This window comes from Mobula birostris, chromosome 1 (assembly GCF_030028105.1).
Source record: "Mobula birostris isolate sMobBir1 chromosome 1, sMobBir1.hap1, whole genome shotgun sequence".
NCBI lineage: Eukaryota > Metazoa > Chordata > Chondrichthyes > Myliobatiformes > Myliobatidae > Mobula > Mobula birostris.
In genome coordinates this window covers 67,302,519-67,326,607 of record NC_092370.1, presented here as the reverse complement: position 1 = coordinate 67,326,607, position 24,089 = coordinate 67,302,519, and the positions used below count along the sequence as shown (strand labels likewise).

Below are 24,089 nucleotides of genomic sequence, written 5' to 3'. Positions count from 1 at the left end.
CCAATGAATCTCATTATGTAGAGATGTGTTCCTACTTTATGACCTTCTGTCAACAGTATGCATGCCCGTCACTGCACATCTATATGCAAGGAAATTCTGATTGTATTGTAAGCAGAAGGGAAAAGGCTGCTGCCTTAATTAACTAGAAGTGGATGTGACTTTGTTTGCACAAGTATTAGTACAGGTCCTGCTGAAGGGTCTCCGCTCAAAAAGCCGACTGTACTCTTTTCCATAGATGCTGCCTGGCCTGCATTTTGTGTGTATTGCCTCAAATGTCTATAATTATACTTTTCCACCATTGCTAAAAACTATTATTTTCAACTCAATATCATACATTTTATGGAATTACATACCTGCACAGTATGGGTTCTCAGGGTTGAAAGTAACTGAAAATTCATGTGATACCTAAAGGGAAACAAAGATACATTATATGTTTTGAATTCCAATTCTGAATAAAAGCATTATTACACACAAAAAAATCTACATTTACCTGCCAGTTAGGGGGTATCTGTGCACCAAATCCTAATACTGGGAACATCTTGTCACTGTAATGAAGTATTTAACATCATGTGAGTCAAGCTGATACATTTTATTTGTCAAGATCCATAGAAAATCTCATCATATTCTAAAATCCAAAAGCTCAAACATCAGCATCTTCATCCTTTAATTACATCCTGTAAAGGCAGACACATTCTTTTTTCAAATAACCACTTAATGAAAATAATGATCTCAACACTGCTGCTAAGTGGAGAGATCTAAATTGAACTGTTGGTACTTACTGGTCCAGGTCCACTATTATGAGCATTTAACTTTAAGAATGTCCCACTGCCAAACTCTAAGAATTCCCATTGAACGGGATCTTACAAGAAGCCAAGGTTTTACGTTGGTTCCTAAGAGTAAACAAGATGTAGCCCATGTTCTGCAAGCCCTTTAATTTCAATTGTTTGGCTGCAGAAAAAGCAGCAAGACTGATCCGATTTATTTATTTATTTAAATTTCTGATGCTACGATTCATGCTTTCAGCTAATTTAAATAGTCAGCTTAAAAAAGGAGATTTTGTCCCATTTACAGTACAATTTAAATGTCAGAAACATTTAAAAAATGAAATCCCCATCATTTAAAAATGAAAGATAAAGAATAGATAAAGATTGTGCTGGGCAGCCTACAACTGTCACCACACTTCCTGTGCCAACATAGCATGCCCACAACTCACTAACCCTAAATATACATCCTGAGAATGTGGAAAGAAACCAGAGCATCCATGTGGTCACAGGGAGAATATACAAAATCGTGAATTCAACCCTGATCTTACAACTGTTGCTGCAAAGCACTGCATTAACTGCCATGCTGAAGCTGAGGTGTAGGAAAGGGTGGGGATGCAATTGTTATCTGTTAAGGGGTTTTCTAATGCGTAGTAAGAGGTCAGGCCTCATACTGAACTCTGACATGTCTTAGGATAGATGGATTCATCTTCCTCATCTAGATTTGGCAAATTTGAGATTAGCAGCTATTGTTCACAGTGAACCTGGAATGGAAGATTCTAGAAATAATTCTATTACAGTAAAAATATTGTTATCAAAATACTACACATTGCTCAAAAAGAATTATCTGTGATACAAGCCATCTGATCTTCCATACCAAATATCAATTACAAATGGGTGAGTTGGTGAGGAATGAGGGAGAAGGGCCAGAGATGGACTTTAGACAAAACTACTTAAATTATTAACTACAAATTGCAAACAGAGGCTAAATTATAACTTAGCCTATTATCTATTAATGATTAGATAAATTCCTTAGGTATTTGCAACATCCTTATTTTCTAACAAACACAACAGGCAAAACAAAAGGAATACTTTACGTGTCATAGTCTTGAACAACCATTCCAACAGACCAGATTGCCATCAGATATTCATTATACCCATTAGGACTTATATAATGTAGAGAATCAGGAGAACGAGGGTCACCATTGGAGCCAGTGAAATCAATGCCAACCTTAGAATGAAGTAATAAGAAAACATTGATATGGACATGATTTGTTTCATTTCCAGCATTTTCTGCTATTTGAGAATAACTGAGAAGGAACAACACTGGACCTCCTCCTGGAGAATGAGGTAGAGCAAGTGGCAAAAGTATCTGTCAGCAAGCACTTTGGATCCAGTGACCATGATTCTATTAGTTTTAAAATAGTTGCATAAAAGGATATGAGTAGTTCATTGCACAGGATCCTTAACTGTGGCTGAGCAAATTTTGTAACTCCACTGAAACTGATCATTTTACTTGTATTTTTTTCTACTACTAATATTTATCTTTTATTCATCAGATTCCCCCTTTTCAAATAACTTTTGAAATAGGCATAAAAGAAAGTATCCTGGAATATTTCATTCATAATCTTGATCATTTTGAACTATATCTTTGTAATGCCCAACACATTTACTTCTATTTGTCAGTAATTTATCTAACATTATGCGTGTTGATTTAGTTTTGATAAAGAAACTTCAATTCTATATCTTTATTAGTATTACCTCCTCTGACTCCAGATGGAGATAGACACATTTTTTCTGCTCCAACCCATCTTGGCAGATTCTTGGTCATCATTATTTATTCTCTTACTCCACATTTTTGCTTTGTCATTTCTCATTAACTTTATAAATTTCCCTTTGTCAATTACTCAGATTTGAGCTCCCTGTATAATCAAAATGGCTGCAGACCAATTCAACCAAAGCACATTTCAGTGGCATAGTTCCATTATTCCCCCGTTGCAATGGAAATCTGTTGAAAATATTAGTTGATGTACAATCACTAGGTAAGCAGGAGTTTTGAACACAAGGTTATAGTTGAATAAGGAGCCAAATTTTGTGTCAAAGACAGGGTGAAGAGGACAACAGCAGATACAGTCTCAGTAGCTCTCCACTTGGCCTTGGATCACCTGGACAATATCAATACATACGTCAAGCTGCTGTTTGTTGATTACACAATTTCAACACAATCATACCTTCAGTTCCAATCAACAATCTCCAAAATCTGGGCATCTGTACCTCCTTCTTCAACTGGATCCTTGACTTCCTCACCTGGAGACTAGTCAGTATGGATCAGGAAGAACATCTCCTCCTCACTGACAATCAACACTACCACACCTCAAGGATGAACACTCAGCCCATTGCTTTACTCTCGCTACACTCACGACTGTGTGGCTTCACACAGCTCAAATGGTTTCTATAAATTTGCCAATGCCACAATTATTGCTGGTAGAATTTCAAATGCTGATAAGGTCATACTGATCATACTGAATGGCGGTGCAGGCTCGAAGGGCTGAATGGCCTACTCCCGCACCTATTTTCTATGTTTGTAAGATGGTGTACTGGAGCAAGGTAGATCAGCTGATTGAGTGGTGTCGCAGCGACAACCTTGCATTTAAACGTCATCAAGTCCAAGGAATTGATTGTGGACTTCAGGAAGGGTATTCGAAGGAACAGGGTCCAGTCCTCATCAGGGGATCAACAGTGGAAAGGGTGAGCAGTTTCAAGTTCCTGGGTGTCAACAACTCTGAAGATGTATCCTGAGCCAAACATATTATGCAATTACAAAGGTGGCATGAAAGTGGCTATATTTCATGAAGACTTTGAGGAGAATTGGTATGTCACCAAAGAGACTCGCAAATATCCACATGTGTACAATAGAGAGCATTCTAACTGGATGCATCACCATCTGGTATGGAGGGGCCACTGCACAGGATCCTAAAAAGCTGCAGAAAGTTGTAACTTCAGCCAGCTCCATCCTGGGCACTAGCCTCCCCAATACAGAGAACAACTTCAAAAGGTGATGCCTCAAAAAGGCGGCAGCTGTCGTTAAGGACTCCCATGACATGCCCTCTTCTTATTGCTATCATCAAGGTGGTGCTATAGGAGTCGGAGGACATACACTCAACATTTCAGGAACAGCTTCTTCCCTACTGTCATCAGATTCCCATGAACACTTCCTCAGTGTTTGCTTCCTTCTCTTTTTGAACTACTAATTCATTTTTATATATACTTATTGTAATTTATAGATTTTTATCATGTAATATTGCCACAAAACAACAAATTCCATGACATATGCCGTGATATTAAACCCGATTCTGAACTACCATCCTGCCTACACTTGCTATATCTTTAACTTCAAACTTAAAATTCTAGCCTATGCCAAAGCTTATTGAGTCAAAGGCTGACCGCTCCAAAACTGACCCCTGCCGAGTGCATTAAGAGATTGTTTTGATTGCTGTCCACCAAAAAGTTCCAAAGGCCCCAGAGCTCCTTCAAAACCTCACTTTACCTCATCAAGTGACTGCTTGCAAGATGGCAGCCCACTGAAAAAAAACAAGTGAGAAGGCACTTGGTTGAAACATACAAGATTCTAAGAATGGATGAGGACAGGGTGTTTACTCTTGTGGGTAAATCTGGAATATAGGATCATTGTTCAAAAAGAGATCGCCATCTTATGACAGACAAGGTGATTTTTTTTTCCTTTTTCAGATGGCTACAAGCAGTTGGACCTCTGTTCCTCAAAGTGTATTTAAATTCCAAAATTGTTATAAGGTAGAGCTAGATAAATATTTGAAAAGCAAAAGTAAAGGTTTCCTTGGGTAGATAGCAGAAGAGGTTACAATTGGATCAGCAATGATCTTAATGAACAGGCTCAAGGGGTTGAACTCCTCCTGCTCCCATGTTCATGTTTAAATTATAAATAAATTAGTTACTTACAGTAAAGTTCACCTGGCAGCCACCCATAACATAGTCCAGGAAAGAATATTCTTTCACAATCTGTTAATTGAAAATTTAATTGTATTAACTATATGATAATACATAATGAAAATCAGAAGAACATTTTCTTCAGTATTCAATCTCTTCACACAAGTCCTTCATCTCTGGGCTTACTCCAAGAAGCATCCTTGTACCATCAAGCCAACATGCACCCTCATCTCCTTTTACATTTCCACTCCACCTCAGTACCATTTAAGAGTCTACTATCTTATATTGTTTCAACTAAATCAGTTCACTTTTAATATGGATAATCACATCTGCCATGTATGCCCATTTCACTGATGTTCATGAATTCAAACACTATCTCACTCAATACTTATAACACAAAGTACCTCTGCCCACTTCAAAATAATATTCAAATCTGGGTGATTGATATATTAAGAAAAACAAAAGAGCTAACACATACATACGGGAACCCACCTGTGCGCATTTTTGACTCAATTACACTATGCTTCTATCTTCCTGATAAGTCCGTTAGGTGGTTTTCAATAAAGTACCCAGAATGGCCCTTTTGAAAACCAGCCAGATAAAAAGAAACTGCACTACAAAGGTGCATTTCCTGCTTTCTCAACCCTTACGTAACATGCTTTTCTGTTGGTGCTGTTGACAACAAATCACATGATTATAACATTCGCCTCACACTAAGCTGAACCAAGCCTACATAATCAGGGTCCAATCACTCAGATCACAGCCCTGGAATTTTCTAGATTACCATGTCAGCATTTAGTGTAAGAGCCTGCAATTTATCATGGAGGTGCACAGAAGAGAAACAGGCCCTTCAGCCCAATTCCCTCTATCCAAATACCTTTTAAACTTCATAATTGTATCTGCCTCTACCAGCTTCTTGGGCAGTTCATTCCAAATAACCACTACACTGAAAACCTACCTCTCAGATTGCTCTGTAAATCTCTCCCTTTAGATATCTAGTTTTAAGCCACCCCGCCTTTGGATGAAAACTGGCTCCTACCCCATCCATTTCCTCTGGGTTTAAGGAATTAGCAGTCATTGATTCAAAATTATAGCAAAAATACTGCATATAAACATGTAAAAATCCAGTAGCTAAAAGAAAAACATTCACCTCAGAGCAGTTAACTGAAAAGTTCTGATGATGTATCCCAATGAACAGTGGTCGACCACTATAGATGCTCAAATGCAAAACAAAACAACTTCACCCACCTCAACTCTGGACACTAAAATCAAGCCAAACTAAAAAAGGGGGAGATGGGGAGTTGTAAAATTGAGACAAGTACATTTTAAATTTTAACTTTTATAATCACTTTATGATCTCATGATTATATTGTGTACACACTTTTTTAAAAAAAAGGCCCACTTGGGTTACAAAACATCAAGGTGACAGACTGTTCAATACATTTCAAGATGTTCTCTTCAATTTGTCGCTTCTTCTTCCTGCCCTAAATCAAGTGTTGCCCGCAACCCTCATTACTACATTACAAGGTAGGCTAGACTGTACTACAAAATGTGCAGAGCAAATTTATAAAGACCTTGCCAGGTTTGAAAAATTGAACACAGGCTGATGTTGTTTCCATTGCAACAAAGAAGATAAAATGAAGAGTTAATTGTCATATATAAAATTATGAAAAGCCTAGAGATTGATTTCACTTGGTACCATGATCCATTTGTTCGTTGAGTGTTCATGCTCAACACAAATATTTGTGGGTTCTAGCCCCAATGTTGCATTAGCATTAGCCCTTTCTAGGCTTCTCATTTTTTATTATTATCACCCCAATTAACACTCCCTTCCATCTTCTTTGTTTCAGTTATGCAGAACAGAGTGATACCTTAAAACAATGAAGCAGTTCATCATTCATGGGGATAATAAAATCAAACCATTTTTAAATTCAATATGAAGATAGTGTAATTTTCCTCACACCATGGGAATGAAGCATGGTTTAATTTGAGCCATCTCACTATTTGCTGTGAACAAAATGATTTTCAATGCCTAGAAAGTAGTGACTACATTTGATACACTGAACACGTTTCATGGTCTAAATAGAGCCTGAAAGCTTAAAAAGGTTATAAATACTGTACATTCACTTTTTTTCTTTTTCATTATTGAAATGAGGTAAAGAACAAATTATACGTTCACAAATTCAAACGTATTATGTTTAATTGACAATAGTATAGGCTGCTAATTGTAAAATGTAGTCCTTCATAACATACCTCACATGATTTAATAATCACAGTCCCCGAATTTTTATAATTTTTTTTCTTCTGTTTTTTCTTTGGATTTATGCATTCAAATGCAGCCTAAAATAGAAACACCACCATCAAATTCTATGTAACCATAATAATCCAGTGAGTTGATTAAACATCAAAATTGAAAAAAAAATCATGAATTGCTGTTAATTTCTAAATTACCCAGAGAAATTAAGCCTACCTTTGAATGTTTAGTTGAGAACTAATAGTATTTATCACCAGATTAATGCCATATCCTAAGGGAAAAGTTAGAATATAAAGACATCTTCTACCCAATGAATCCATACAGATTTAGCAATAGGATGACCAGTGCCCAATCACACTCACTACTATAATGTCTCCACATATCAAGAGGACCTAACAGCTGTTTAAGGGTCTCTGAGATTAAATAGCAATGGTTAGGGAGGCATGCAGCAGCCTAACTTGGATTCAACCTACAACTGCTGAAATAGTAAATAAGTTATTGGGGGGGGGGGGGGGGGAGACTCCCTTCTCAAGGAGCCAAAAGAAACAGTAGTTTCTCTAAACCCATTGGTGTCACAGTAACCCCTCCTCGCTACAAGCTCTCCAAAATGTATTTGGAAAAGAGAAAGGGGAAAGATTAACCAAGGCTTACACTTGGGCTTGGTATTACAATAACTAGTTCACCAAGTAGAAAGGTGCATTTACACTAACAACAGATGAGAAGTTTTTACCATTCCCTAAAAGAAAGTTGTACCAGGATGAGGGCTCCAAGATTATGAGTTGGAGTGAACAGTGAATAAATTTGGGAGCAGTGGGTAAATTTGGCAACAGTGATGGAGTGTTTGGGAATGACACATTAGTGACTCGGTGACACTCTACACATATTGTAAATGAAAGCCATGACATGCTTGCTCTGAGGAATGAAGTCACTGAAATCTCCCATATTGCATAACTATGAATAAAGTGCATTTCTGCAAAGGGAGGAAGATTAATCCAGAACTAAAAGCAGGACACATTCTAATGATCCATTTCTCTGGTGCAAATTCTACAAAAACATGAGTGATCTGATAGCAAATACAAAGCATATCACATATCAAAGGCCAATTATTAAATTATAAACAAATATACTAACAGACAACAAATGCAAAAATTGGACCAAATTCAAGATAAAATCTTACTCCACTCTGTGCTGCTTCTTGGATTTTGGCAACAGTGGTTTCGAATGCTCCAATTAAATCATGAGATCCATCATTATCATAATCATAGCATTCCACCTGGTGAAGCAACACAGTGAGCTTATCAGCAAAAGAATCCAGTATCAAGCATTCTTCTTTCCACACCCTGAACAATCGCATCTCTTTGGTGCAGCTGACTTCTATACCTGAGACACATTCAAATTGAGTAGCCCGGGGTGGCAAACCCGTGGTATGCATGTCCAAGATGGCACACACAAAACTTTTGCTGACACATGGCATGCAGTGAAGCCTCTCAGTTCTGTAAACCCCACCTATAATAATAAGCTACGTAATGATCATCTTTACTGCCAAATAAAGCAGCAAATTATTATTTTTTTAAAACAATCTGAGAGCAGTGAGATATTTTCACAGGAAAAGTCTCCTGCCAACTTGGCAAGATAGTTGCAAGAACACTTGATCTTATATAATAAGTTTTAAATTCTTGCAGACCTGCTGTACACAACAGTATTTGGAAAACAAATGGTTACAATGACAGTACTATTAGGAAATTGTGTCATTTTGCATTTGTATTTTTAAACAATTAAGAGTAATAATTTTGAACAGGTTTTCTATAATGCTTCATTTATGACAATCTGTCTGTTACAGTTTTATTAATAGACAATGAATACCAAGCAACAGGACAAACTTTTTCTTGAAAATATCCATTATTCCTGTTACTAATTCATAATCAATCATAATCTCTGATCAAAATTACAGTGACATGCAAGAGAATTTTTTTTAAAAGAAACTTATCAGCAATTTATATACCTACTCTCAAAAAGGTTCACACCACTGGGCTAAGCATACAAGGTACAGTAAATTGTTGAAGGCAAATTCTCCTAGAACAATGCATCTACAGAAGCAATATTGGAAAAAATAACTCCTTCAGAAAACTAAAATAAACACTTAAGATTAAATCAGGACAACCACTTATTTGGGACGAATCTTAAAGATAAAAAACTGATCCAAAAAATAGCAGGGATTCCCTTCGTTTATTTGGAACACTATGCAACTTAATTGGAACAGGAGACTTTTGCCAAACAGTTTCTAACTAGCATCAGTCACGTGCACTTGTGGCTGTTAGATACCACACCATGCTAAGAGCAAACAGTTTTTAAATAATATTAGTTGCAAGTGTTTGTGTGCAAAAAGCAGTGATTTTTGTCACTGATAATTGGAAAGAAATAAACAATAAGGCAATTCAGAACTGTTTTGCTCACTGTGGTTTCAAGAACTCAAGCTTGGAGATGCCAGAAAGGCCAAGTGTGAAAATGAAATGATTTCACTACTTTAAGAACTAAGAAGAATTAAGCTATTGACAAGCATCTTAAATGTCACAGTGTAAAGATTTGGAAGATGCAATCATCAAAAGCATTGTGTCAAAGTAGTCTATTATCTGAACTAGCTGTTTGCACTGATTTTGCTCATTACAGTTAACCAAAAGAACATGGCAGTGTACACTGGAGGATGAATTCCTCTGTCGATAACCATTAGGGACTAACACAGTTTAATAACACAGTACTGGTATTATAGTGTTCTAATTTGTTCTGTATTGAATTGAATTGACATCCTTCACATACACGAGTAAAAATCTTTACATTACGTCTCCGTCTAAATGTGCAATGTATAGTAATTTATAATAAATAGTATGTCATTTAAATACGTTATTTGTTACTCAGTTAAATGGTAGTCTGTATTTTATTTACGCATATACACACACACACACACATATATATATATATATATACACACACACATATATACATACACACACACATATTATACACATACACACATATATATATATACACACACACACACACACATATATACACACACACACATATATATACACACACACATATATACACATATACACACACACATATATATATATAAACATACACACACACACACCCACCCACCCCTTTAACCATTTCCATGCAAGTTCAGCTAATTGGGGCTGCAGCTTTAGTGGGCCAAAATGTACAGGTACATATGTATCCCAATAAACCAGAATCCACTGTATTAGCCTGTGTCCAAAAACAATTTTTGAAACTCGCTCAATTAAGGCAGCATCCATGGAAAGAAAGGGTTAATATTTCAGTTGTTCTCAGTTTTGATAAAGGGCCCTGAATCTCAAATGTTAACTTTGTTTCACTTGGCATAAATACAGTCGCACTGTTTCCAGCATTTCTCTCTTCAAGATTTCTAGCATTATATTTATTGTTATAACAAAAGTGAGATTTCAATAGAAGAGGCATTCTAAATATTCTGAAAATTTAAGTAGATCATAAATGCCAATAAATTACATTTGTGGGAAATTAGCACAGCACACTTATAGTACTGTGTGCAGTTAGAACTCCAAAGTAGCACCTATGATGCCCACATTTGTTGGGTGAATGATGCCAGTTGGTACAGTGCTAAGGAGGGTAGTGAGTATAAAATCAGAGTGTACACAAGCTATACAGATCAGCAGCTTGTGAAGTTAATCTACACACAACTCCAATTTGACCACAAAACTGTCATTTTGGAATTCACTGTGCCAGGCAATTTCCCCATTCTAAGACAGCAAGAAGGATTCATCATTAACTCTATTTTGATAAAACATTTTAGTTAGTTGCCAAATGATAGCTCCTGGATAGCTCCTACAAAGAAAAACATAAGCACAGCTACTTATTCACCTGAATCTAAACTGAAGTTTGGAAAACTTTTCATCAACTTTAAAATGCATTTTAATTTATTTTTGTCAAGGGACAATTCAATTGACTGATATCAATATGTACAGAGTATTAATATGCACTAGCAAATCTAAGGGATTGGACATAACTTGTGCTGGAAAAATATGACCGATTATGCTTTAGTTTATTTTAGTAACCATCCTGTCATTTCCACTGTGCTTCAAAGTCAATGAATGACAATTTTGTTAGCTTAGCCTCTAAATTATTGAGGGGGTTGAAATTTTAATGAAAAAGGTCAAAAGACATGCAAATAAGTTCCACCACATCTTTATATTTGGCTAATAACCAGTATCATGGAAAGTTACATGGAAAAATATAGAACATAGAACAGTACAGCACAATACAGGCCCTTCGGCCCACAATGTTGTGCTGACCCTCAAACCCTGCCTCCCATATAAACCCCCACCTTAAATTCCTCCATATACCTGTCTAGGAGTCTCTTAAACTTCACTAGTGTATCTGTCTCCACCACTGACTCAGGCAGTGCATTCCACGCACCAACCACTCTGAGTAAAAAAACCTTCCTCTAATATCCCTCCTGAACTTCCTACCCCTTACCTTAAAGCCATGTCCTCTTGCATTGAGCAGTGGTGCCCTGGGGAAGAGGCACTGGCTATCCACTCTATCTATTCCTCTTATTATCTTGTACACCTCTATCATGTCTCCTCTCATCCTCCTCCTCTCCAATGAGTAAAGCCCTAGCTCCCTTCATCTCTAATCATAATGCACACTCTCTAAACCAGGCAGCATCCTGGTAAATCTCCTCTGTACCCTTTCCAATGCTTCCACGTCCTTCCTATAGTGAAGCGACCAGAACTGGACACAGTACTCCAAGTGTGGCCTAACCAGAGTTTTATAGAGCTGCATCATTACATCGCGACTCTTAAACTCTGTCCCTCGACTTATGAAAGCTAACACCCCATAAGCTTTCTTAACTACCCTATCCACCTGTGAGGCAACTTTCAAGGATCTGTGGACATGTACTCCGAGATCCCTCTGCTCCTCCACACTACCAAGTATCCTGCCATTTACTTTGTACTCTGCCTTGGAGTTTGTCCTTTCAAAGTGTACCACCTCACCCCTCTCTGGGTTGAACTCCATCTGCCACTTCTCAGTCCACTTCTGCATCCTATCAATATCTCTCTGCAATCTTTGACAATCCTCTACACCATCTACAACACCACCAACCTTTGTGCTGTCTGCAAACTTGCCAACCCACCCTTCTACCCCAACATCCAGGTCCTTAATAAAAATCACGAAAAGTAGAGGTCCCAGAACAGATCCTTGTGGGACACCACTAATCACAACCCTCCAATCTGAACGTATGAGTTAGATATGGCCCTTGTGGCTACAGGGATCAGGGGGTATGGAGGGAAGGCTGGTGCAGGGTTCTGAGTTGGATGATCAGCCATGATCATAATAAATGGCGGTGCAGGCTCGAAGGGCCGAATGGCCTACTCCTGCACCTATTTTCTATGTTTCTATGTTACTCCCTCCACCACGACCCTCTGCCTTCTGCAGGCAAGCCAATTCTGAATCCACCTGGCCAAACTTCCCTGGATCCCTTGCCTTCTGACTTTCTGAATAAGCCTACCGTGTGGAACCTTGTCAAATGCCTTACTAAAATCCATATAGATCACATCCACTGCACTACCCTCATCTATATGCCTGGTCACCTCCTCTACCAGGTTTGTTAGACACGATCTGCCCTTCACAAAGCCATGCTGACTGTCCCTGATCAGACCATGACTCTCTAAATGCCCAGAGATCCTACCCCTAAGAATCTTTTCCAACAGCTTTCCCACCACAGACATAAGGCTCACTGATCTATAATTACCCAGACTATCCCTACTACCTTTTTTGAACAAGGGGACAACATTCGCCTCCCTCCAATCCTCCGGTACCATCCCCGTGGACAACGAGGACATAAAGACCCTAGCCAGAGGCTCAGCAATCTCTTCCCTCGCCTCGTGGAGCAGCCTGGGGAATATTCCATCAGGCCCCAGGGACTTATCCGTCCTAATGTATTTTAACAACTTCAACACTTCCTCTCGCTTAATATCAACATGCTCCAGAACATCAACCTCACTCATATTGTCCTCACTGTCATCAAGTTCCCTCTCATTGGTGAATACCAAAGAGAAGTATTCATTGACCTCACTCACTTCCACAGCCTCCAGGCACATCTTCCCACCTTTATCTCTAATCGGTCCTACCTTCACTCCTGTTACCCTTTTTTTCTTTACATCATTGAAGAGTGCCTTGGGGTTTTCCTTTACCCTACTCGCCAAGGCCTTCTCATGCCCCCTTCTTGCTCTTCTCAGCCCCTTCTTAAGCTCCTTTCTTGCTTCCCTATGTTCCTCAATAGACCCATCCGATCCTTGCTTCCTAAAAATACATGTACATATGCAGCAACATAAAGAAAATAAAATGACAATGCTTCCACGTTTAAGTGATAAAAATGTACAAGTCAGCTATCACCATGGCAACTTATAATACATCTTACCTCAAGTGACTGGCCCATTCAAAGGTTAGTATAAAAGTGTTTCATTTAGATACTGTCAAATCCAGCAAAGTGTAGCACATTAGTAGGCATAGTCGGATGCATACTTTAATAAGGAAAAACCAGTTGAGAATGACAGATACAAATAAAGACTGAAACCAGTATAAACTTTAACGCACAAAAGATTACTAGAATTTAACAGAGTTACAAAATACAGATGTAGATATAGTGCAGACCCAACATTATGCATTGTCGCATGCAGCCAAAGTTAGAGAAACATATGCAGCCGTTTTTCGCCACAAAGATCAAATTTCCCCTCAAGTTGAAAGCAATAAAGATCTGTTCTGCAACTAAACAGTCACCATGTACCATCAAAAGTGTTCTCATCTTTATACAGAAGGGAGAACTATTCTTTAAGTGAAATTGAATACCTTGACTGGCTTCTGCAAATCACCGTAACAGAGGGAATGCAAAGCAATTCGGAATGCCTTCCAACTGGGATTCAGGTTGTTTTTGATTACCTGGAACAAAATAGAGGGAGGTGAAGGAACCAATTGGGAAACTTGGTGGTTGAGTGTGCAACCTATTCAGTCATTTTCCAGTAGAAAAATATCACAAAGAAGTTTATTTTTAATATTGATGGATTATGCCCTTTACAAAGGAATTACCTGCAATTCCAAGTACCTTCCTTTTGATGTTTTTCTAAGATACAATCTTCATATATTTAAACTTGTACTTTCAATTCTACAAACTTAGTGTGGTGGAACAGGATACCTAGTATTGAAGTTGCTGTTTTATGAAGAATATTATGCACGTTTCTCAGTGCTCACTCCCTTTCTCTTCCACTAAATTTAAGAAAAAACAAAGTAGCAGTAAAATCTGCTCTAAGATTTGGTTTGGATAGATAACATTAGGTTATTTTACCCTACTGTAGGTTGTTAAATTACCTCATTAAGTTATTCTACTTCTAATATCATGCAAAGTTCAATGGATTTCTTGGGTCATCAAAATATAGACCACTGGAATTTAATGGCCCCGCTTCCGAAAGTTTTTTCCAGTTTGTAAAGCTGAATCTATGCACTTATTAGAAAATGAGAATCCCATCTCATCTCAACATTTTGCACACTCCTTCCCACAAAGCCCATCTCCAGACCCCTTGATCAGCCAATTTCCATTGCAGCCTACCTTTGTAACCAACTGTAACCCAAATGATTCCCTAACCCAGTGCTTACCTGTTCCCTTCTGTGTTTCAAAAGCAGATTCAGAATTATAATCAGTTTTATTATCATTGTTGTGAAATCGTGTGATAATCTGCAGCAGTTCAGTATAATACAAATTACATCAGTAAGAAATTTTTTAAAAATAGTGTAAAATGAGAGCAAGGTAGTGAAGATTTCCTTGACAGTGGGGAGGTTAGTGCCCATAATGGAGCCAGCTAAATCTACCACCCTCTGAAGAATCCTACAATCCTGTGCATTGGTACCTCCATACCACATGCAGTCATTGTGCTTTCCACTGCACATCTGCAGAAGACTAGCAGAGTTTTTGGTGACATAACTAATCTCAAACTCCTGATGAAGTATAGCCACTGGCATGCCTTCTTTGTGACTGCATCAATGTTGGGCTGAGGTAGATCCTCCGAGATGTTAATGCCTACAGGTTTGAAGCTGCTCACCCTTTCCACTGCTGACCCCTCAAAGAGATCAGATTTTCTCCTACTGCATCCCAAAGACACACGTGTTGGTAGATAAGTTGTTTATAGTAAAATATGGGGAAAGCTGATGGGCATGTTACAGGAATGAAATAGTTACAAGGGAAATCAGCAAGGGGGTTGATGAGAATGTTTCATAAACCAACATAAAGTCAATGAGCTAAATGGCTTTCTTCAACATCATAAGGAAACATGGAAACTAGTTTGCTATGTATTGTTGCTTTAGGAAAGGTCCTGAATATATTTAATTCTAAATAAGAATTAACATTAAAAAATTTCAACAGCAGAGCTGCCAGCAGACCAATGAGATAAATGACTATTTATTGCACTTGCAACATTTTGAGGCTGTTGCTCAGCAGCTCAAAAAAGGTGTGCCACAACATTTCACTCCATTAACTCCTTTGAATGCTAACATAGAGCCGAAGTTACAAGCTCCAGTCCAGTTGCAGTACATACTAATCTCAGTGTACTCCATGGAAAATCAATAGATGACTATAAAGCAACTTGGGCTTCCTCTTTCCTGACAGTGATAGACAATTAACTCAGACATGGGAAACTAAAGTGATACAATTGTGATCTAATTACTGTCAGATCCCACATGCTCCTGCTATAGTCAGAGTGCTGGAATTTATTGTGCAATGCTGTAGTCTGATCCCAAGTTTGTACAGTATATAATGATGAAATCTCACACAGGACTTAGAATATGGTTACAAAAATACAGACTTTCCTGAAAGATTCCGATGACTGTACCCTGCAGCACTCACAAAGTAATTGGTCTTAGTTTTCAATGAGGCCTGCTACATGAGTACACCCTCTCATGAGGATGTACCATTTACCACTAAAGGAGAAGAGGAAGAGAAAGCAAAACATGAGACACCCCATTGACAGAACCCTTTGCGCACTGAGTATTAATTCTCAAATCATCACTGTGTTCCCATACAAATCTATATTTGGAAACTGGACAATTGCTATGGAATTTAAAAATGCAAACACAAGGCAATCTGCAGGTGCTGGAATTTCAAGCAACACACATAAAAGTTGCTGGTGAACGCAGCAGGCCAGGCAGCATCTATTGGAAGAGGTACAGTCGACGTTTCGGGCCGAGACCCTTCGTCAGGACTAACTGAAAGAAGAGCTAGTAAGAGATCTGTACCTCTTCCAATAGATGCTGCCTGGCCTGCTGCATTCATCAGCAACTTGTGTGTCAATTGCTATTGAAATGCTTTTGACATGCACCAATGGTAAATGGAACACCTCCTAGCTTGCTACGCTCAAAATAGCTCTGATGCTAGATGACCTGGGATCAGACTTCACCACTGCATCTCAAGAAGCAACAGAATGACTGACATTGACACAACAATAAGCAATACAGTGCAACACTGGTGAGATCACAGATAAAATCAGCTCAGAAATAGCTCGACTAACACTGCCTGGAGACTGTCAACTTCTGAGAAATGCCTCAGTAATGTAATCTGCTGATGGGCATATTGGGAGTCTGCTGCACACACTAACGTCCAGTGCCAGATTGGCAACAGTCAGAGCTTTTCACTGCAGGACACATATGGACTAGTTTAGGAGTACCGTGATGAAATCAGACACATCTTGGAGTAGCATATCTCTGGCATATTAGACAGGATTCACCTAAAGCTCCACCCGAAGCCAGGCCAAGATTGACTCTGGCATTCACTAAGCATAGTCAGCCTTCATATTTATGCTCTCCCTCTCTCTCTCTCTCTGTGGTTGAGTGACAGAGGAAGTAGTGCATTGAATAAGTGGGTTGGTTGGGGGTGTGTGTACAACCTCAGGAAAGTGTACTGCAAGTTATGCTACACTCAAGTTGTCCAATCATAATCATCACCTCATTCACTCCTCTCCTATGGATGAAACTAAAGATGCTGGCTGGTGCAAGCTACTCTGGACCATAGCACTCCCAACCCACTGATATGTTAAGAAACAACATGTAGCTGATACTAGCTCCAATGCAATCCTGTTCATGAGTTGGCAGCACAACAATTTAATGCCATTCATAGTGCAACAAACAGTTTCAGGTTAACTGTGCATCAGTATTCCAGCACCAGCCAAGTAATCCCAAATTGTTTCCTGGATTTTGGTCTTGTATCACAGAACACCACCAATATTTTCCAATTATCAAGATGCATTTATCGGTGTAGATATCACCTTCCAGAATTCCCTGCCCCAAACTATAGTGCTTCTTGAATTCACTTTTCATTATTTTGAGACCTTTCAAATGGCAGCACCTATCAAATCTGATCAACTCTTAATTCCAATTTTCTGACCTGTTGATTAGATTTCTTTTTCATTGAAGCACCTTTATCCCTGTTAAATTAAAGAATCACCATATCCGAAAACTTTTATTAGCAGGACTAAAGTAAAATGATTACCAGTAACTTTTGAGGAGAGTGAACTGCTTGTATTTATCTTTAGGATGCAACTTACCTCTGTTCTATGTGCTAGTTGCCACTTTCCATCTGGTGTCTGTTTGTAGATCTCCAAATAAGGGTCTGATTTCCCAAAGAGATCCTGACCACAAAATGAGTAATAATTTTTAAAAACATTATCAATCTGGTTGAAATATGGCATCAAAAAAGCAGCATAATAATTGACCCATTACACCAAATAATAAAACTCCAAAATGTAAAACACAGGAATAGTGGGAGACAATATGGTGTCACAAAAGTTAAAGACTTGTATTAGTTATCTAGAAGTTAAGTTATCAAGGTTTTTTTTAATGTATCTGGAAATTATATATTAGCATCAGCAAAAGTGCCCTTGAAGCTGTTGATTTGTAGAAACCCAATGGATGTCATTGTATGACTAAACATGTAACCTTACCCAATCATGAGTAGGTGTAATTCTAATAGCACAAGTCAGAGAACAGGTCAATAGGTCAACACCAAACTGCTTTCAGTTCAGAGTTAATAACCCTATCAGTTTGAACAACACACATTCACTGGTTGACTGCTCTCCCACTTACAGGTGCAACAAGACCTAAGGAAGAACAATGAAAACATTTTGAAAACGAAAATGCATTGATCAACAATACCTTATTATCCAGATTCTGTGCTTGAACTTGTAAGTTTATAACGCTGTTGTCTTTGATTTCTTCTGCCAAAATCTAAGAATCAGGAGGAAATAAGATTTTTTTTAAAAAAGAAAACGTCCATAAAAAACTAGCTTTGGAAACTTGCATTTAATGCTTGAAGATTTTATACTGTGCATACTTTAATGATAACTTCAACAGATTGCACTTACATAATTTAAGTAAGATTTTCTTGGAAAAGGATCTAGTGCTTTCCCAGCATATCTGATGAGCAAACTCTTCTTGGGCTTCCAGCCGGGTACAGGTATGGAATTCAAACTGACATTTCAATGACATCTGCCATCTTCATCAAGGATGGTGCCTGGGCATGAATAGTCTGGTGGTATTTATACCCTTGTAGTCCGTCCCTCCCTATTGGTTAGTCCTCATCCACTCAGTTTCTGCTGTCCTACCTTGCTTACAATTGAATTCAAGTTCTTACTTAGAGGAAGACCTTTTTTTATTAAAATTCTTTTCCTCTAGTTTTTATTTCAATGGGTCCTTCATCAGGTGGTCCCAAAACCCATTGGCACGACACAGTAGTTTTACATTGAAGTCAATACTATAGCCATTGCGAATTTTACCAAAGACAAAGGTCTCACTCTAAGTAAGAACTGGAATTTGATGGTAAATAACATAAGACAGTGGAAACCTGATTGGATGAGAACTAGCCAATCAGGAGGGATGGACACCAGGGGTACAAATACCACCGGACCAGACATACCCAGGCATCAGCCCTAACGAAGTGGCAGAGTTTGTCAATGAAATATCGGTTAAAATCGATACCTGTACTCCCAGCTGGAAACCTGAGAAGAGTTTATTTGTCAAGATTTTCTTCCTTATTATTAGACATTATTGGACCAGTACAAACTCAATGTAACGTATTGATAGATATACTTTATTAATCCAGAGGGAAATTCGGTTTCGTTACAGCTGCACCAAGAATAGAGCGTAAATATAGCAATAATGTACAGTTTTATATTTAGTAGGGTTATGGTCCTGGTGCAAATTGATAGGCGCAGACAGTTTAAATGGTTTCGGCATGGAATAGATGGGCCGATTGGCCTGTTTCTGTGCTTTACTTTTCTATCATTTACTATTTCATGTAAAAACAAGATGGTACTGCACCATTATTTCAACAATTTTTAATAAGTATTCATTTCATAAACTACAAAAACTAACCTGCAATGTGACATATTGAAGGAGAATACTCTTACTCCTACTACTTAATGCTCAAATAAATTTAATAATGCATAATTAATAGTGCACAAAATTAATAGTGTATTATGCACAAATCAGATTAATTTCAGGTAGTTTACAAGGCTGAAGTGCTTCTGATATTCTACTGTAAGCAAGTTGCAAGATGATAAATTGGCAAATTGGTTCATTGTCATAAGTACCAATGTACAGTGAAAAACTTGTCTTGCGTACTATCCATACAGATCAACTTATTACAACATTGTATTGTAGCAGTACATGGTAAAACAATAACAGAAGGTAGAACTAAGTGTTAAAGTCCAAAGAACAAGGACAGGAACTGAAAGTTGGTGGGGGGGGGGGGGGCGCAAATAATTGGGGAAAACATTCGCACCAAATCAGCAAAATGTGAAGTTAAAAGCACCTGACAAAAGAGTTCAGACACTGTGATAGTGACCAAGGTGAGATGGAGACATTTAACCAAGTACTGAAGAACTTGAAAACTGCCTCACTGCTCTCACCACACAAAGCCAAATGTTTATTATACTCTATTTGACACACTTCACAGGCCTACAGGTCTCCCTACGCTTGTGAGGTACAACATTATGGTAAGGAAGATTTTTTTCCAGCTGTTGGGGTTCTTGATGTAATCTTGCTTGATGACAATTTGAGTCTGTTATGTACCCTTTGATTAAAGCCACAGCTTGCATGACATCATGAGAGATGGAGCCACATTTCTTTGGGTATCCAAAATCCACCTGGATACTCCCCTTTCCTCAATCGACAGCCCATTAACAAAAAAAAAATTTGAATAGCTGATGCCTGGGGAAGAACGGAACAACATTGGTGTACAAATCCAAGGATCAGTGGAATTGGGACCAGAGTCAGATGAAGTGGTTAGGGCAGCGAAGAGACTATACCTCACATCTGCCTGGGCAACCTACAACACAATGACATGAATATATTTCCCAATTTTAGGTAACCCTTCCCCAACTCTGATGACCTTTCTTCTGCCTCATCTCTCACTGCCCAACCCCAATTCCAATCCTCCTCTGGTCCAACTTTCCTGTCATCTTACACCCCTCCTAAATCCACTAATCACCTCTGACTCCCCTTCTCGTTGCACTGGCCATCTCCCCTGCCCCCACCCCCACCCCAGTGCCGATGCAAGGTTTAGACACAGATGCCGCTTGATCCACTGAGATCCTTCACAGCAAATGGTTTATTGGTTCAGGCGGATTACTTAGCCAAGGCAGAGAATATTAGAGCAGGGTGGTTATGGTACATTAGTTACGACACTACTGAAATACTGTGCACAGTTCAGGTTGCAACACTGCAGGAAAGATGCAATCGCAATGGACTGGCTTTGTTTTTCTTGTAGCAGAGAAGGGCTCCTAATGGAAGTAAATAGACCAGATAGAAAGAAACTTTTTTCCCTATAGCAGAGGTGGATCGCACCAGAGGGCCAAGGTTTAAGGGACAAGAGGTTTAAAGGGGATGGAGGAAGATTTTTTCTTCCCCAGACTACAGTTGGGATCTGGATCACACTCTCTGAGGGATTGATGAAAATGGACACATGATAATTAAACACATCATGGCACAGAAGGTCAGGAGCCAAGTACGGGAAAATTAGATTAATTTAGATGGGTACTGCAATGTGTCAAATGACACACTTCCATGGTAGATGCTTCAAAAAGACCTCAGAAAACGTAATCAACACCCCATCTTCAAAGATATTTCCCAACATTGATGATGACATTCACCATCATCTTCAGAGCAACAGTAAAGTCGTCAATAGTCTGAAGAACAAAATCTCAAATCAGGCACATAGCTAAAGCATGCAACTCAAAACAGTATTGCAACAAAATCCTCCAAATTCACTGGCAGGATAAGTGAACTAACGTCAACATCACACTCAAGTTAAAGCCCTGGCATCAAAGCTCCACAGTAATTTTGATGGGCAAACCCTGCTGGCTGCATGACCAGAGACACCTTGCTGAGCTTCATCTTTGCAAGAGATTGCCTGGCCGTCAGAACAAATGACGATAATGGTTGGTTCTCCACTTGCAAAGATCAGGAGGGAAACATAGAAACATAGAAAATAGGTGCAGGGGTAGGCCATTCGGCCCTTCGAGCCTGCATCGCCATTCAGTATGATCATGGCTGATCATCCAACTCAGAACCCTGCACCAGCCTTCCCTCCATACCCCAGATTCCTTTAGCCACAAGGGCCATATCTAACTCCCTCTTAAATATAGCCAATGAACTGGCCTCAACTGTTTCCTGTGGCAGAGAATTCCACAGATTCACCACTCTCTGTGTGAAGAAGTTTTTCCTAATCTCGGTCCTAAAAGGCTTCCCCTTTATTCTCAAACTGTGACCCCTCGTTCTGGACTTCCCCAACATCGGGAACAATCTTCCTGTATCTAGCCTGTCCAATCCCTTTAGGATTTTATACGTTTCAATCAGATCCCCCCTCAATCTTCTAAATTCCAATGAGTACAAGCCTAATTCATCCAGTCTTTTTTCATATGAAAGTCCTGCCATCCCAGGAATCAATCTGGTGAACCTTCTTTGTACTCCCTCCATGGCAAGGATGTCTTTCCTCAGATTAGGGGACCAAAACTGCACAAAATACTCCAGGTGTGGTCCCACCAAGGCCTTGTACAACTGCAGTAGTACCTCCCTGCTCCTGTACTCGAATCCTTTTGCTATAAATGCCAGCATACCATTCGTCTTTTTCACCGCCTGCTGTACCTACATGCCCACTTTCAATGACTGGTGTATAATGACACCCAGGTCTCGTTGCACCTCCCCTTTTCCTAATCGGCCGCCATTCAGATAATAATCTGTTTTCCTGTTTTTGCCACCAAAGTGGATAACTTCACATTTATCCACATTAAATTGCATCTGCCATGAATTTGCCCACTCACCCAACCTATCCAAGTCACCCTGCATCCTCTTAGCATCCTCCTCACAGCTAACACTGCCGCCCAGCTTCGTGTCATCCGCAAACTTGGAGATGCTGCATTTAGTTCCCTCGTCTAAGTTATTAATATATATAGTAAACAACTGGGGTCCCAGCACTGAGCCTTGCGGTACCCCACTAGTCACTGCCTGCCATTCTGAAAAGGTCCCGTTTACCTCAGGAACAAATGACTCAAGTATATTCTCATGGCTTCAAAATGTGCAGTATGTCCATTGACTTATCAAACACACTCCCAAAATGTTGGGGAATTAAGAATAGCAATTCATTCAGAACACGAAACCTCAAAATTACATGGCAGAATCAGTGCAACGTCTTCCAAATTAGCCACCTTTCCTGTGTTAATCTCACTATCTACCTCACTGCACCTTGTGGTTTTCTTACACTACACTTCACGTGCAGCTGTTACCCTTCGCTCTGCGTTTGTTATTGTTTTACCTTGTAGTATCTCAATGCACTGTATAATGAACACATCTGTATAAAGAGCATGCAAGACATGCTTTTCAGCATACAGCAGCTTGGTATACCAACCCAAACACCAGTGGAGGGGTCTGAAAGTCCCATATTCCCCTATCAGTCACCTCAGACCCCATAAAAATGGATCAGAAGCAAATCATCCTCTATCAGGACAGTCTGCCTTAGATGCTGTTGATGCTCAGTACATCAGTCCTATTGGTGTACTTGCAGCAGTTCTGGCATTTAGCCCTCTGCACCAACTTGGTGCTCCAGAAATGAGAGATTCAGGCACCCCTACTTTAAGCAAAAATTTGGACAAGGTGTAACACTGCTTAGCAAACACCCCACCCCCAATTAGGGTCAGGTGAAGCCATGGGACCAGGTGGTGGATGGTCGACTGAGCAGCTGGTGCATAAAAGACCATAAGATGTAGGAGCAATTTTAGGCTATTTGGCTCATCGTGTCTGCTCTGCCATCTCATTAGACCCAATCTCCTTCCTTCTCTCCACATCCTTTCAGGCCCTGACGAATCAAAAATCTATCAACCCCTGCATTAACTATACCCACAGCCAAGTCCTGGTTATGTGACCACCGATGCCAGACAATTTCTGATGAGTATTGATAATGGCTGGGGTCACCTGTTTTGTAAAGACATTGACCTGAAGGAAGCAATGGTAAACCAACTTCTGTGGAAAAAAATTGCTAAGAACAATCACGGTCAAGGAAGGACCATGATCACCCACGCCATACGACACAGCACATAACACACAAACTTTAGGTAAGTATATATGCTGAGCATTTATTAGGAACACAAGTTATTTTTAAAAGCATCATTTCAAGTGTTATCTGAGACATGAAGGATCATAAATTTTCAACCAATCCACATTCCACCCAAATGAGAAATTTCAAAAAAAGTGTAGTTACCGAGATCATTCCTTTCCCTGCAAGCTTCCCATTTTTCAGCAGGAGTGGTCGCATCAGTCTCTTGCTGGAGACAATCTGTGTAAACAAAGCAGGGCCAGTTTGAAAGTATGCTGCAATAGCACGTTCTTCAATTGTTTATGCACTGCCCAAAAGATTTCACAATAGAGCCCAAAAGGTTAAAAATACATCAAACCAGTTAACCAAATGTACTGAAATTTAAAGATAAGCAGCATATCATTGTTCAGACTGGAAATAAGTA

General features: G+C 39.2%; 1 protein-coding gene across 6 annotated transcripts in view; it reads right to left on the bottom strand.

The window, feature by feature from the left end:
* LOC140196766 (copine-3-like) overlaps nt 1-24,089 on the bottom strand; it is a 53,663-nt gene that overhangs the window by 6,664 nt on the left and 22,910 nt on the right. For all 6 annotated transcript variants that reach the window (XM_072256534.1, XM_072256552.1, XM_072256544.1 and 3 more), the window contains 10 exons: nt 23,831-23,905; nt 18,232-18,303; nt 17,625-17,708; nt 13,888-13,977; nt 8,156-8,251; nt 6,978-7,064; nt 4,737-4,796; nt 1,859-1,992; nt 491-545; nt 354-405 (listed from right to left, as the gene is read on the bottom strand). In XM_072256534.1, the coding sequence (XP_072112635.1) occupies nt 354-405; nt 491-545; nt 1,859-1,992; nt 4,737-4,796; nt 6,978-7,064; nt 8,156-8,251; nt 13,888-13,977; nt 17,625-17,708; nt 18,232-18,303; nt 23,831-23,905 (805 nt within the window). The remainder of the gene's footprint in view (nt 1-353; nt 406-490; nt 546-1,858; nt 1,993-4,736; nt 4,797-6,977; nt 7,065-8,155; nt 8,252-13,887; nt 13,978-17,624; nt 17,709-18,231; nt 18,304-23,830; nt 23,906-24,089) is intronic.